Raw genomic sequence first — 16,131 nt, 5'->3', positions numbered from 1 at the left:
GAGGTGTAGATAGAGAAGAGAAGGGGTCCAAAAACAGAGCCTTGGGGGACTCCCACAGAAAGGGGCAATGGAGAGGAGGAGACAGAGTTGTAGGTTACACTGAAGGAGCACTGTGATAAATAGGCAGAGAACCAGGATAGAGCAGAATCTCGGAGGCCCAGGGAATGTAGTTTATTGAGAAGGAGCGGGTGGTCAACAGTATCAAAGGCCACAGAGAGGTCAAGTAGTAGGAGTATGGAGTACTGGCTGTTGGTTTTAGCAGTTAGTAAATCGTTAGTGAGTTTTAGTAAGGCAGTTTCTGTGGAGTGCTGTGAGCGAAAGCCAGACTGTAAAGGGTCAAGAAGGTTATTTTCACTGAGGTAGGAGCTAAGACGGTTGTAGACTAAGCGTTCTAGAAGTTTAGAGGTGAATGGAAGCAATGAGATGGGTCTTAAGTTGTTCAGGTTGGTGGGGTCCAGTGAGGGCTTTTTGAGTATTGGAGTGATCTGTGCATGTTTTAGAGGGGAGGGGAAGGTGCCACTAGAGAGGGAGAGATTGAAGATATGAGTGAGGGAGCATAAGATAGAAGAAGAGGGTGACCATAGTAGTTGCAAGGGAACAGGATCCAGGGGACAATTGGTTAAGTGGGCATCTGAGAAAAGTTTTGTAACCTCTTCAGTAGTAGCCAATTCAAAAGAGGAGAGTGTTGAATGTGCTGTTAGGCAAGGTATGTTGGGTGGGGAAGATGTACGCACAGTGGAGGTGTCCTCACTAATTGCATCAATCTTGTCTTTGAAGTGATTGGCAATCTCTTGGGCAGTGAGTGAGTTAGTGGGTAGAGGGGGTGGGGGACGAAGCAGAGAGTTAAAGGTTGAGAAGAGCCGACGGGGACTGGATGACAAGGAATTAAAAAGAGAGACAAAGTAGGCTTGTTTGCCAGCATGGAGGCATGAATTGTATTTTAGAAGGGCAGATTTACGCCACAGTCGTTCAAGAGCACAGCAATGTCTCTTGAGATTTCTAGTGTTGTCAGTTTGCCAGGGTTGTAACGGTCGGGGCCTGATTCTGCATGTGGTTAGAGGAGCAAGTGCATCTAGTGATGATGAGAGTGAACTGTTGTAGACAGAGGTGGCCAGGTCAGGACAGGACAGGGGAGAGATTATGTCATGAACACATTAACTATGGGGAAGATCTACTAAAACTTGTGCACACACAATCTGGTGCAGCTGTGCATAGTAACCAATCAGCCTTTAACTTCAGCTTGTTCAAGGAGCCCCGGTTCACAATGATGAGATTTGGCATGTGATTTTACATGTCAAATCGCATGCCAAATCGGCGGCAATCGCTGGCAATGGCACCATCCGAATCGGTGCGACGCTGCATTTTACTACTTTTGGTGATTTCGGGGTGCGATTTCCATTGACATCTGTGCAGAAATTCGCACAGATGTCTCTGAAATTGCCCCTGAAATCGGGACTGACATGCAGGAATGAAATTGTGCGAGTCCAGCTGAATTTGCACAATTTCATTCCCGCAGTCAGTGCGAACCTAGATTAAAACCTAGAAGCATGTTACTATGCACAGCTGCACCAGATTCTATGTGCACCAGTTTTAGTAAATCTCATCCTATGTAATGTACACTGAAAGGCATGCAATTGAAAACAGACTTCATTAGGAAATAATACAGGGCCACCTTATGTGACTGATGCACATAACAGAACACTAGTTCTATTTAAAATGTCCTTTTATTAACAAGCTGATTGGTTACTATGCACAGCTGCACCAGATTCTGTGTGCACCAGTTTTAGTAAATCTCCTTCTATGTAATGTACATTGAAAGCATGCGACTGAAAACAGACTTCGTTAGGAAATAATACAGGGCCACCTTTTGTGACTGATGTACATAACAGAACCCTAGTTCTATTTCAAATGTCCTTTTATTAACAATGAAAGAAAAAACAGTGAAAGAAGTAGTCTTCTGTGTTTTAACATATTATCCTTTCAAAGCAGAATTGCATAAGTGTGATTGGTCCTTCCAAACGCTTCAGCCAGCAGGGTCCTATGCAGGACCCCCTCTTTTGGCCAGGCAGTCCAAGTAATTTGTGAGAGATCAGCCACTCATGTGGCCTGATGAGCGATTTTTTGACGTTTATGTTTGTGAGTAGACATCTTTATGGTTTTATTAAATACCTTTTTCATACATTTGTTGGATAATGCACTAGGCCAGTGTGCCCTCTCTTTTCTTATATTCTTACAGTATGCCAGGTTCCTGAGCTGAGATTTTCAACACCTAACTAGCAGGAAGAAGAGATCTTTAGGCCCTTTCATCACTATGCCCAGTCTCTGCACTCACTGTCATGTCATGAACACATCCAAAGGAAGCTCAACTAAAAGTATGTATGGTATGATAAAAACGGGAACTATAATATTTAAGAGGAAGTAAAGTCTTCCTCTTTAATTGTACCTACAGGTAAGCCTTACCTGTAGGTACTGTAAATATCTGCTAAACTTGCACCATTTAGGAGATATTTACTATATACGCTGCCACCGACATCATCAGCGCATGCGCACTGAAGGAACAGCCCGCTCGTGCCGTTTCTTCAGGACCCGTGCCATGATCGGCGGCACCCGCCCGCATGCGCAGGAGTGACATCATCGCGGCTCCGGCCAATCACAGCACCGGAGCCCGCAAACCCAGATGTAATTCCGGGAAAGATGTCGGCCGTGGGAGCGTAGTGCGGGCGGCACTGAAGGCCATTGTCCTAAGGTAAGTACTTCATAATGAGCTAGTATGCGATGCATACTAGCTCATTATGCCTTTGTCTTCCAGGGTTTGTTTTTTTTTTTTCATAGGTTTACAACCTTTTAAATAATAAGTATAGCAGTTTACAAACAGTAGTATACACTGAACACATTGGATGCTAAAAATAATCAGTAAATGTATTCTTGCACTTCTTAACTTCAGCTGTATCTTTTATTCAAATCATCCAAAAAATGGTCCTATTCCTTGCATGATTGAATGTCAGCAGCGGTACACCTAATTTCACTAACTGCACTACAATTCACTTTAGTAAAACAGGACCAGTAGGTATGGTATGCAGTACAAGAAAAAATATATATAAAAAAATTGCGCTTCAAAGTGTCTAAAATTATAATAAAAGAGCAGCGATGTCTAAATGTGACACAAACACATAAATAAACAAAAGAGAAAATTGAATGACTCGCGCTATATGGATATATGTGTGGCCAAATTCGTCACACAAAGAGCACTAGATACAATATCAGTGAATATATAAACCATCTGTGTAGTGATATATCACAATCAGTGCAAACAGATCACAAAAATGATCAATGAAACATAAATCATCAGTGCAATAATATATCACAATCAGTGCAAACAATTAAAAAATAAAGTCCAAATAAAATACACTGGAAAGAAACCCATGTGAAAGAATCAAAAATAGTCCAAAAAAAGAACTCAAGACAGGGTGAGTTTGGCAATCGCAGGTCTTGCAACCGCATGGAACCTCAAATATGTAGAACCACCACCAAAAGTAAGAGCCTGGCCGCTTACCAGAACCCCATGACCCCCCGTTACAGAGGGTCTGAAAGGGCTTTTGAGATCCTAGTAATCCGGACTTCCCAGGGACGGAGATGGAGCAGAGATGGGAATGGAAGCTGGAAAAGGGCGTCAGGTGCTGGAGTAGAAATGGATGGATCCACAAGAAGGGGGCTCAACCCTCAGCATAGTGGTGTCATCATAGGAGAGAAAAAAGGGAGGGCTCCCATAGTGTAAAATCAATTGGTAATTTATTGTAGAAAAAAACAAAAACACTCACATGTAGGTAAGACAATCAACATCATCAATCGGAAAAACGAACTGTGGCACCGGCCGGATGACCACAGATAGCTCGTCCTGTTAAAAGTACAGCGACAGTGGGAGGTGGCGCGATGATGCTGAGCGGCATGATCGGCATCATCGCGCCACCTCATCATCGCGCCACCTCCCACTGTCGCTGTACTTTTTTAACAGGACGAGCTATCTGTGGTCATCCGGCCGGTGCCACAGTTCGTTTTTCTGATTGATGATGTTGATTGTCTTACCTACATGTGAGTGTTTTTGTTTTTTTCTACAATAAATTACCAATTGATTTTACACTATGGGAGCCCTCCCTTTTTTCTCTCCTATGATGACACCACTATGCTGAGGGTTGAGCCCCCTTCTTGTGGATCCATCCATTTCTACTCCAGCACCTGACGCCCTTTTCCAGCTTCCATTCCCATCTCTGCTCCATCTCCGTCCCTGGGAAGTCCGAATTACTAGGATCTCAAAAGCCCTTTCAGACCCTCTGTAACGGGGGGTCATGGGGTTCTGGTAAGCGGCCAGGCTCTTACTTTTGGTGGTGGTTCTACATATTTGAGGTTCCATGCGGTTGCAAGACCTGCGATTGCCAAACTCACCCTGTCTTGAGTTCTTTTTTTGGACTATTTTTGATTCTTTCACATGGGTTTCTTTCCAGTGTATTTTATTTGGACTTTATTTTTTAATTGTTTGCACTGATTGTGATATATTATTGCACTGATGACTTATGTTTCATTGATCATTTTTGTGATCTGTTTGCACTGATTGTGATATATCACTACACAGATGGTTTATATATTCACTGATATTGTATCTAGTGCTCTTTGTGTGACGAATTTGGCCACACATATATCCATATAGCGCGAGTCATTCAATTTTCTCTTATGCAGTACAAGAACACTGGAAATTATATCATGAAGTCTATATAGGAGGTCTATATGTGTGGGAGCTGTCTATACACGCAATGGAGTTTTCACCTTATAACAATATTAATAATGACAAAGATAATGACAGCTACTGAGTAATGAGAAGTATTCCTCATAATTTTACCCTGACTAAGGAACAATATACAGCATACATAGTTATAAATCATTTGTAGAAATATAACAAAATTAATTTCTGAATTTTCATATTATGTCTTGTGCTCCAGTGACAAAAGGTGTAGAACCAATATGCAGTGAAATTGTCACATTCTCATTATGCCTAGTTGGCATTATGATTTCCATGTACAGCTCTGCTTTTTTGGTAATGAACTTACCTTGCGATTTGCATTTTTATCATTACTTTCCAAGTCTCCATCCAAAAATGGCATAGCAAAAGAGCTGAGGTCCTGAAAAAAAAACAAAAAAACTTTTTTTCAGTCAGCTGTAATACAAGATAATTCCACAGTAAAATAAGATAAGAACTGTGTCCTTTATGGAAACATTTCCATAAATTTGATAGATAATTATGTACCATAATTTAGAAGAAAATGTAAATTCACATTTAAAGTGTATTTATAAAAACGTTATACCTTTTATTTTAGTTTTGGATAGATAGATTAGAAAAGGGTTGAAGCCACTGTCAGATTGGTCATTAAGGGGAACTAGAACAGGTGTTGCCATTGCAAAAATGGGGACAACTCTAAATGTTGGATTTTTTTTCTCTTTCCTTTTCTATGACAATGGTCACCAATACACATAAAGAGGGTGAAATCTCCAATGGAGACACAGACAGCAATATAAACTTGCCAAAGAGTCTAAAGCCCCGTACACACAATCGGAATTTCTGACGGGAAATGTTGGATGTGAGGTTGTTGGCGGTAAGTCCGACCGTGTGTATGCTCCATCGGTCAACTGTTGTCGGACTTTCCGCCAACAACTGTTGGCTAGCATGTTCTCAAATTTTCCGCCAACAAATGTGTGTTGTTGGACTTTCCGATCGTGTGTACACAAGTATGTCGGACAAAAATCCAAAGTACAAACACGCATGCTTGGAAGCAGAAGCAGTCGGTCTTGTAAAACTAGCATTTGTAATGGAGAATTAATATTTGTGACGTGGCAAATTATGAAATCTTGAAATGCAGCGCACATTCTCTTCTTTAATGGAATAATAATGAAGCTGCGTTGCTGGTGATACTGATGAAGTTATTGCAAACTAATTTTCAAAGGCTTTTTTTCTAGTGATATCAAGAATAATATTATTATGTTTTTTTTTTTTTTAATTTAATTTGGGCAAGTTACCACAATACCATTATCACATAGTTTTTAAGATCAAAGATACAACTATGTTGGTGTCCCTTGTCAATTTTACATTGTATTTTGTAAAAATGTAACTGCCTACTCCCAAACTGTCATTTGAAGTAGAACACATAGCAAAGTATTATTCTACACAATTATTTTAATGTGCATTAAAAAAAGAAAACAAATAAAATTAGACATGCAATCTGCCAATAGAACTTAACCAAAAAGTGCATTCTATGCAGCCAAAAATATAGAAAATATACCAAATCAAATCATTATTATTCAACCAAAAAAATAATGCCAAAGCAATAACTCCAAGGCCAATAATAAATAACACGTTATCTCCTCCGATTCCGCAACATGTCTGGTTGACGAACGTCCGTTCAGAAAGAAACTGAAAAGCGCTAAATGAAATAAACAAAAAGAAAAGCGCAAATCAACACTCACCAAACTTCTACTAACACAAAATTAGCAGAAGGAGCCCAAAGGGTGGCGCTAAAGAGCTGAAAAACCACGTAGTACGTCACTACGTATGTAATTGTTGGTATGTACTGGCACCTTAATATTTCTGAGTGGACAAGTGTTGACAAGTGTTCACAGTACAAAGTATACACTGCCTGTTGGGCAATTCAAATCTTTGCCAGATATCCTACCTCCATTGTGGACTAGTATTATCTTCCAATTTGGCTACTCATCCTTGGTCCCCTCCTTTCCACCTCGCCCAACCAGAGCATGCCTGTATTCATTAAAAAAGGTAAAAGGTGTTCTATGAATGATGACAGTGTTAAGCAAGCTACCTCCTGTGGTCAGTGTGCAGAGGGGTAGATACTTGCACAGAAACGAAGCAGGAAAAATGGGAAAATTGTAGCTAATTTTACATTTACATTTCCAGCTTCCCCAGCGATCCATCGCGTATGAGTTATGCATACTTACATGCATACTTACATGATACCAAGCTGGACCACTGTAAGCATGCAATACAGAGAATTTTTGAAGTTCAGCCTTAGAAATACATTTATTGATGTATAAAAGATCACAAAGCTGCATTCATTTTGGGTATTTTACATTTGTCTACAGTTCATTTAAATTGAATTTGCTAAAAACTAAGATAACATGGATGGAGTGACCATTTAGAATTCATTTTTGTTTTCTCCAAACACTGCCATGCTCTGCCAAACCATGCCTATAGTTACATAAAACCACAGTCATCCTAGACTCACCACTGGTGAAAACTGATACTGATGGAAAGCATGTTATCTGATCCTTCTTCCAAATAGGACAAGCCACTAAGCATGTTGGCAGTTTACCTTTGAACAAAGAACACGTCTACTTGCACATAGCTGTAAGTGCCGTTCATTAGTTCTAGGACCTGGCAACTTGGAGCTGATCTTTTTTGCTGCAAAGCTCATGGTGCTGAAGAACAACTGTAAGCTCTGCAGCTCCTCAAACTGCTCTGTGATGCAATGAATCCCTAATACTAAAGCACATCCTAAAACTTAATCCTGCACCTACCTGAACTCCTAACACCTAACCCCACAAAACGCAGCCTTTATATCTGGCGGCCCCCATCCAGGGCTTTTTTTTAGAAATCACAGAGCTCCATACAGCCTACCTGACAGGGCTCCCCAACACCCCCTCCCCAGAAAATCATTATTAGTGAACACAAACACATCATAACATACAAAATATTTGCTAAATCTAAAAGATAAAACTGTATTGGGTTAATGAGGTCTTGGGTGCAATTCACATGGGCCCTGTGGCCTGTACAATGTGAATCAACATTTTATTTTTGTGGCTGGAGCTTTGTGCAGGCAGCCTATGTTACGTTATGGGGATGCAGCGGCTGTACAAACACAGCCGAAGATCCTAATTTGACTGGTATGTGAGTGCAGGCCTACATCCCTGCACACCTATCAAATTAGGACCTACAGCTATGTTCGTACAGCCATTGTGTCTCCATAGATTAACAGGCAGCTCCAGCCATACAAACTGCTCATTCACACTCTATGGGCAAGATAACCTGTGTGAATGAGTCCAACTTATTCTTTTTTTTTTGTTTGCTTTTCTCACAATTTTATTTATTTATTTTTTTACACTTTTATTTATTTATTACAATATATATTTTTTTTACTTTTATTATTTCTTAACAATATTTTACCAGCCCTTTTGGGGGGGGGGGGGGTGTTGGTAAAGCATCAGGGTTCTAAACAGACCCATGATATCTCACTTTTAAGACAGAGAAAGTGATTGAGGACACAGCAGCTAAAACCTAGCAGAAGGAAGAAGAGGAAAAGCTGCTTTTCAGCTGCTGCAGGGGGGAGCTATGCGGGATTGGTTCCCTTTAATTGCCTCCTTCCTCACCGATCACCCCTTCCTTTTCAGAATCCCTTCCTTCTGTTGTTCAAGCCCCCTCCCGACAGCACTGAAGGCTCCCCTTCTTCTTCCTCCCACCAAATGCTGCGGAATAGCTGCCCCAACCAGAAAGTTGAAGTAATTAAAGACCTTCACCTCTTTGCGATAAAACTACTGGTAAAAAGTTTGCATACAAAACAAAAAGCAAAAGACAACATTGATTGGTCGAAACATTCTACAAAAGAAATTAAAGTGGATGTAAACCCAATGTCATCCTTCCAAAACTAGTGCCATAGGGGTTATCTATAAGGATATACATGCCTCCTGCATGTATCTTTACCTGTCAAATGTCTCCCCTCTGTCTGTTATGAGAACCAAAAAACTGCAGATTCTGTGGGTGGGTCTGTTGTCTGGAGTGGGTGGAGTCGTGATGTCCCCTTGTCAATATGCATTTTCTCCTGTGTATTTCTTACACTGAACTTCTGCTATGATCTCTAACATCCAGTGAAAAGACAGGAAAGTAACCACATGACTTCAGCATGCCAAATCATGCTGAGGTGTGGAATAGCCAATCCTTGCAGAGCTGCTGAAGAAAGGAGTGGGGGTGGGAATTAAAAAATAATGCATGTCTTAGGCTAGTGCATGAGATGTAAATCACCTGTCACTCACAGCAAGGGGGAGGATTTGACAAAGTTCTTCTCTGTCAAGTTTTATCTCACTGAACAATAAAAGAGGATTGCTCAGAGCTGGATTAACTCTTTGTGGCAAGACTGGGCTAAAATGATAGGAAATCGTATACTCTACATTATAACATCAAAAAAAAAAATTCGGGTTTACATCCACTTTAAAGCTATCCAAGATTTGGCTGCACTCTAGATGACAACAATTCTATTAATCTAATTGCTGAAGTGGATATGAGTCTTTTGGGAGGAGGTGAGAGCTCCAGAACAAGGTGTGTCTTTCCAGAAGAAATCGCATACATTTTCATCCTCAAGTCTTAATTGCAGTGTGGCAACATTCTTAAGACATACAACTATGTCACTTGAAACATCAGGAGTCAAAAGAAAAGAAAAAGAGAATCTTACTGCAGTTAAAGAAACAAGCATTAAAAAACCATGAGAACAATTATCTAATTACAATAAAACTATCTGATAAAAGGTGGAAACATTGTCCTAATGGACAAGGATTCCTATAAATGGATACGTTTAAAAATCTTGCAAAATAAAAAATGTTACTGTCCAATTTCGGCTGTTTTAGTTAATAAATGTGATTCAGATTTCTACAGATTAGAAGATGACAGAGGGATAATTAAAAAGGAACTATGGGAGTTTATTAGAACAGAATTCTCGAAAACTGCAACATTGTATGTTCCTGAAGATACACAAAAATCCTCATAATCTACCTAGTAGACCAGTGACTGACGCACATTTAAGACCCCACGTTGTAGGTTTATTAACGTATGTAAAAGACTCTATTCATTTTCTGCAAATAGTGGAGGGACTTGAGATTCCACAGGGAGAATTTCTTGTGACAACAGATGTTGAAGAATTTTACAGCTCTTTCCCACACAACAAGGGGATAGAAAGCTATTAGACATGTGTTGTTACAACAGAGAACACAAAAATGAGAATTCAACAAGTTCATTGTGCAAATGCTGAACTTCTTTTTACATCATAATTGCTTTCATTTTGATGGTTCCCACTATCTCCATGTGCAGGGCGCAGCAATGGGGACGTGGTGTGCCCCACTCTTTGCCAATCTGTACCTGGTAGAGTGAACCTCACTTCTTCTCAGATGAGTAATTTGCCATGTACATGTGCCATGATGTCATGGCAGAAAAAACATTGTGGCCATTCCCTGATGGTATGGCATGAAGGATAAGTACCTGCCTGTATTTCCCAGCACTGAGGACACCATTTATCCTGACCAAATCAACTCCATTTGCAGAAATGCAGCCCCAAACTTGCAAGGGTTCTGGGTCCTTCTCATAGTGAATTACACCAGTCGGGGGTGAGGTAGGCTTGCCTCCCCTGGCACCCGCTGCTATGTGGCCTCAGGTGGGCGACCTCTCCAATACTTGCTGCTATGCAGCCTCGGGTGGGTCACCCGACGGCCTGAAACTTGAATGGAAGAGTGGCCCCGGTTCTTCAAAGCTGACTGAGGGGTAGTTAGCTGAGAATCCATCTGGTATCACTGAGAGAGGCTGCCGGTTGCTGTACAAAGTACAGACATCTGTGGGATCTCAGGGACTACAGCTGTTGGCCCCCCTCTGCTGATCTCTAGTCAGCTATAGGCCCAGCTAAAGAGATCACTGGCTAGTGATTTGAAGAGCTCTGTCTACCTGCCACTTACTATACAAGAAAAAGAACTGCTGCTCCAGGTGTATAAAGATAAATAAGGCTGATTGGAGTATCTTGCAGAGTGCTAGCCCCGGCCCGCCTCTGTGGTAAACTTGGAAAGAAGAAAGAAATGGCTGCACATTCAGAACTTTCGATTGCCTTTTATTTAGTTTCACAAAGATAACACCAAAGACACCAAACTGTGGTCACGTAGACACGTTTCACACATACATCTTGTGCTTAATCATGATTAAGCACAAGATGTATGTGTGAAACGCGTCTACGTGACCACAGTTTGGTGTCTTTAGTGTTATCTTTGTGAAACTAAATAAAAGGCAATCGAAAGTTCTGAATGTGCAGCCATTTCTTTCTTCTTTCCAAGTTACCTGCCACTTACTGAAAGGGACTGTGCTCAAACTTCTTCACTTCTACACTGTTAAATCAGAAGTCTGCCATCTGCTCCTAGCAGATGCAAATCCCTTACCCTATCCAAGTTCCTAAAAATAAAAAAAATAAAAACTCCAAAACAACACCCCTAGACTGGTCTTTGACACCAGTGAGCTGAAGCGTGTGCACCTGGCTGCAGAAATACCTTGTGCTTGGCTGTCAGTACAGAAGTGAGGAATATCTGAAAAAAAATCCTTTGTTTTTTTACATACTGGCAGTAGTCACTGCCACACCAGTTATAAAACATTTTTTTTATTTTAATTTCTTCATTTTACAAAACAATGTGAGAACTTAAAAAAAACTCACCTCTTACTAAATACCGTGGACTGTGTACTTTTCAAAAAGGGGTCATTGCAGAATAACAGAAGCAAAGAAAAACACCTTTTTTTTCAAAATGTTCTGCCTTTTTTCGTTTGTTTAGCAAAAAATAAAAAACCTAGTGGTGATTAATTAAAAGTAAGCGTTATGTGTGTAAAAAAAAAGATAAAAAATGATAATGGGTACAGTGTTGCATGACCACCCAATCGTCATTAAAAGTGTGAGAGCGCTAAAAGCTGAAAATTGGCGGGAAAGGGGTGAAAGTACCCAGTACTGAAGTAGTTAAAGAGGGCAGTAAGAATGCATTAAAACTGCTTATATTTACCGCCCCCTTTACCCTAACCACAAGTGTAAACTAAGCCTACCCTTGCTAAAATAATTCAACAGTTTGTGTGCCAGAGGATAATCATTAGACTACTGCTGAGTACAGTTTTATAACATCAAACCTTGCAAGCAGTGTCTGATATTATACAGTAAACATATTTTGGTCATAAGAAAGGCAGGAAGCATGCCAGTTCCTCAGTCCTGGCCAGACATGCGTCATACGGGTTTTTTAGTGTTTTGTTTGTGATTTCACATAACCTATGAAAACATGCTGGTTTACATTTTTGTATCATGTAAATTGTTGGCACGATGTGTGTGCAATAGCAACATTCTGCAATAAAAATAAACAGAAATAAATTAGCAACTGATTGAACATTTCTGCATCAGATGTTGGAGTTTACAGCTTCTATATAAGAAACCTCTGGTGTTATCACCCAAAACAATCGGCACTGCCCAGCTTCACATTTGTGTAACATTCTGTGATAACATTTATTGTCACAATACATTTCAAATGGCAAATTCCAAAACAAGTTTGATTTACTTTAGACACTGATACAATACTGACTTACTTACACACAACAAAAATGCATGACACATAAAAATATACCGTTTTCTAGATTCGGTATTTCAGTTTGAGTAATATAATCTTTGCACGATTAACCTTATGGTTAAAGAGGAACTGCGGTCTGCTCACATAATTTTCCATTCTGAAGCTTCCCTCCAACCACTTTGCATATTATTTTATATATACTGTGATTCTGTACTTGCCAAATATACTGCAGAAATCTCCCTCCACTGAGTCTGGCTGCATCCATTTTAACGGTGGGCAGCTGAAGCTGTTGCCTGTTCACTTCCTGGATTTACACACACACACAAATAAACACCTCTACCTCATCAGCCCTGCAGCTCTCGTTGGCCCTCTTATGACTCACCCCCCCTCCCTTTCTGGCAAACTCTCACGAGAGAGAGAGTGAGAGAGAGAGAGAGCTGTGCATGATGTAGGCCTCTTGAACCCTTTGGGAAAGAGAGCCCTGACTGATGGGGGCATGGCCAGGGCGGAGTAAGGTGACTATGGGGTCACTGGGGATTGGTGCTAAGACGGGACGGGGTTGGGCCTGAGCTCACTAGTGTGGCGCCCCAGGGGATTCTGGGCCTTTTCGGAAACAGATTTGGTAAGAGCTGGACCTGACCCTGTCCCTCCAACCATGGACACGGAGCTCCTTCTGGCCAGGGTCCATGAGCTGGCTCTCCAGGGTCAGGCTGACTGGCTCTATGCCCTCCTTTCCCCTGAGGCGCCTTCTCCTGTCCCTCCTTCCGATCCCCCTCAGGATACCCCCCGGCTCTGTCACCCACGCCCCCCCCTCTCCTGCCTGTATCGATGATCAGGGCCGGGCCGGAGCCAGAGCGCTCCACGGCTCCTTTTCATCCGACGGTAGGATGGCTGTACCTGCGCCCGCCCCGCGGCTGGCAGGGGGGTTTCGGCCAGCCGTTCACGTCGCTCCTTCGTTCGTTCGGGGAGTAGGGGACGGATCCGCTAGCCTGAACCCTTAGCCTCCTCCACGGCCGCCAGTCCCAGCCCCCTCGATGGTGGTTCCGCCGGGGACTCTGAGCCGTCTCGGCTCCCCCTGGTATACTGTTCGCTCCCTGCGCCAGGCTGCGCAGGAGATTTAAAGGCTGCAGCATACCTGGCCAACTCTTGTGCTTGTGTGCAGCATCTCACAGCGCCCTGCAGGGCGGGGGGTCGCAGTGCGCCAGGCAGCGCTGCCACTGCCTCCAGACCGGTACAGACTCTCCCTGCGCCCTCCCGGGAGGGAGCACAGCCGGACCCAAGGCCATCCCGTGGGCACGGTTTATCGATAGGGACTCCCCCTGCGCCTGCACGTGTGGGGGACCGGTTCCCTCCCCCAGCATTTCATTTTGATGTTGCATCCCGGGTTGGATATGGCCCCTCTGCGCCCGGCAGGGCGAGCGATGCGCTCGTAACCTCTCCTCCACTCTGTGTCCACCGACTTCCTCCTGCTCCCAGCAGGGCGGAGGATGGTCGTGCGCCTCTGACCTCCATCCCGTCGCTGGGGCAGAAGCTCCCCTACGTGCCTGACCAGGCCGGAGGTCCAAGTGGGATGCCTGCCACGGTTACCCGGCCTCGTCTCCCCACACCCGACAGGGCGGGAGATTTCGGCTCCAGACCCGGGCTGGCGGCAGCAACCGCCCCGGGCCAGCCAGCTGGAGCTGGTAGGTGTTCCTGTCGTTGCTCAGCCGCTGTCCTTGGCCAGTTGGACTCCTCCAGGTCGTTGGTTGGACCCCCGCCCCTGGACCTCTCCTTGGGTCGTGACAGTCCTGCGGAACACGGCCCCGTGGGTCATCAAGGTGCTGGCCGCCTCAGTCTCCAGCCTTCCAGAGTCGTTCCTGAATCGGATTCGCCGCCAGGCCTGGCGGCTGGTCGTCCATCATCGGTGATGCCTCCGCGAATAAGTGAGTATGACTGCGAGTTAATTTTGGGTAGGTCAGCTGACGCTTCTGTATCGGGCCCAGAGGACCGCATAGCGTCGGTCGTCAAATCGGTTCTTTCCAGTATAGGAGTTTCGGGCTCAGCGCCCAACCCCACCTTCGCTTTCGGGGGTGCTTTGTGGGCGGTTGCGCCTACTGGCACCCACCTAACGGAGGAGATGAAAGAAAAGATATGGCGACGCGAATTCGTCGACTTCCTTGCCCTCGTGCCGCCGGACAGGGAGACGATCAATAAATCTCGGCGGGTTGACGTATTGGCTCAGGGTGACAAACTTAAACAGCTTCCTAGGACTTTTGGGAACTGGCTGCAAGGGTTCTGCGCCTACGCGGGAGTGCTCTGCGAGCGGTTCCCGGAGTTGGCAACTTTGCTGTTTTGCTATTTAGATCTTATTTGGGGTGCTTACAAGGTTTACGGGGGCCAGTGTTGGTTCCATTATGACACCCAATTTCGCCAAAAAATGGTAGCACGAAAGGAGCTTCACTATAATTGTCAGGACGGTAGCCTGTGGTTGCTGCTTATGTGCCCCCACAGGCCTTCGTCCTTTCAGTCCGCGGTCGGCGCTCCTCAATCCGGAGCATCAGCCGCTTCAAAAAAGGGTATCTGCTGGCTTTTCAATGAAAGCCACTGTAAGTGGTACTCCGCCTGTCGCTTCAGGCATGAGTGCTCCAGTTTTGGGGGCGCACACCCCGCCAGCCGGTGCTTCCGTAAAGGCAAGCAACCGCTTCCCAGAACGGGAGCCAAGATGGACCTTCCTAAACTGGAGGATGCCGGTAAACGTCTTAGAGATGCTTCCCTTGCTAGACCCGTACCCCCCTCATAGGGAGGCACTGATCCTGAAAGACAGCCTGGACCGTGGTTTCTGGATCCCTTTTTCCCCGTCAGACGCACCAACCATGTCTCCAAATTTAAAATCAGCAGTGGAATTCGAGTCCGTCGTAGCCGAGAAGCGTCAGAAGGAATTGGAGTTGGGGGGCATGGCAGGCCCATTCGATCTCCCCCCTTTCCACAACCTGAGGGTGTCTCCCCTCGGTGTGGTCCCCAAAAAGGCGGAGGAGAAAATTCCGCCTTATTCATCACTTATCCTACCCTTCTGGCTCCTCAGTGAACGACGGCAGGGAGGAATCCAGGGTACATTACACGTCTTTCGATAGCGCGCTTCAGCTCGTTAGGACAGCAGGGCAGTCCGCTCTGCTGGCAAAGGCGGACATCGAGTCCGCTTTCCGCCTCCTCCCGGTCCACCCGGACTGTTTCCATCTCCTGGGTTGCTATTTCCAAGGAAGCTATTTCTTTGGCATGTGCCTTCCTATGGGTTGCGCCATTTCGTGTTATTTCTTTGAGCTATTTAGCAGCTTCCTTGAATGGGTGGTTGCCCAGGAGGCTGGTCTTCAGTCCCTTTTGCACTACCTAGATGATTTCCTCTTCGTAGGCCCAGCGGGCAGTGGGCAGTGTCAACGTCTCCTCTCTGTTTTTCAGGATACTTGCCGGCTTTTCGCCGTCCCACTGTCCACTGACAAAACCGAGGGTCCCGTAACGGTGTTGGCGTTTCTGGGAATAGAGATAGACACGGTGGCGATGGTTTTTCGGCTGCCCAGTGACAAGCTAACCAGGCTCCTCTCATTGGTTCGCTTGGCAAAAGGGGCGAAAAAACTGCAGTTGAAACAGCTACAATCGTTGCTGGGTCATCTGGTCTTCGCCTGTAGGGTCATACGTATGGGGAGAGCCTTCTGCAGGCGCCTGTCGTGGGCTACAAAGGGCGTTGTCCGGATAACCAAGCCCATG

At 44.3% G+C, this 16,131-nt stretch overlaps 1 protein-coding gene across 5 annotated transcripts in view; it reads right to left on the bottom strand.

Moving 5' to 3' along the window:
* PRKAG2 (protein kinase AMP-activated non-catalytic subunit gamma 2) overlaps positions 1-16,131 on the bottom strand; it is a 538,740-nt gene that overhangs the window by 313,192 nt on the left and 209,417 nt on the right. For all 5 annotated transcript variants that reach the window (XM_073629982.1, XM_073629984.1, XM_073629981.1 and 2 more), the window contains exon 2: positions 5,100-5,171. In XM_073629982.1, coding sequence (XP_073486083.1) covers positions 5,100-5,171 — 72 coding nt within the window. The remainder of the gene's footprint in view (positions 1-5,099; positions 5,172-16,131) is intronic.

This window comes from Aquarana catesbeiana, linkage group LG05 (assembly GCF_042186555.1).
Source record: "Aquarana catesbeiana isolate 2022-GZ linkage group LG05, ASM4218655v1, whole genome shotgun sequence".
NCBI classification, from domain to species: Eukaryota; Metazoa; Chordata; class Amphibia; order Anura; family Ranidae; genus Aquarana; species Aquarana catesbeiana.
The sequence above is the reverse complement of the archived record's forward strand: the minus strand, read 5'-3'. Positions and strand labels throughout refer to the sequence as shown.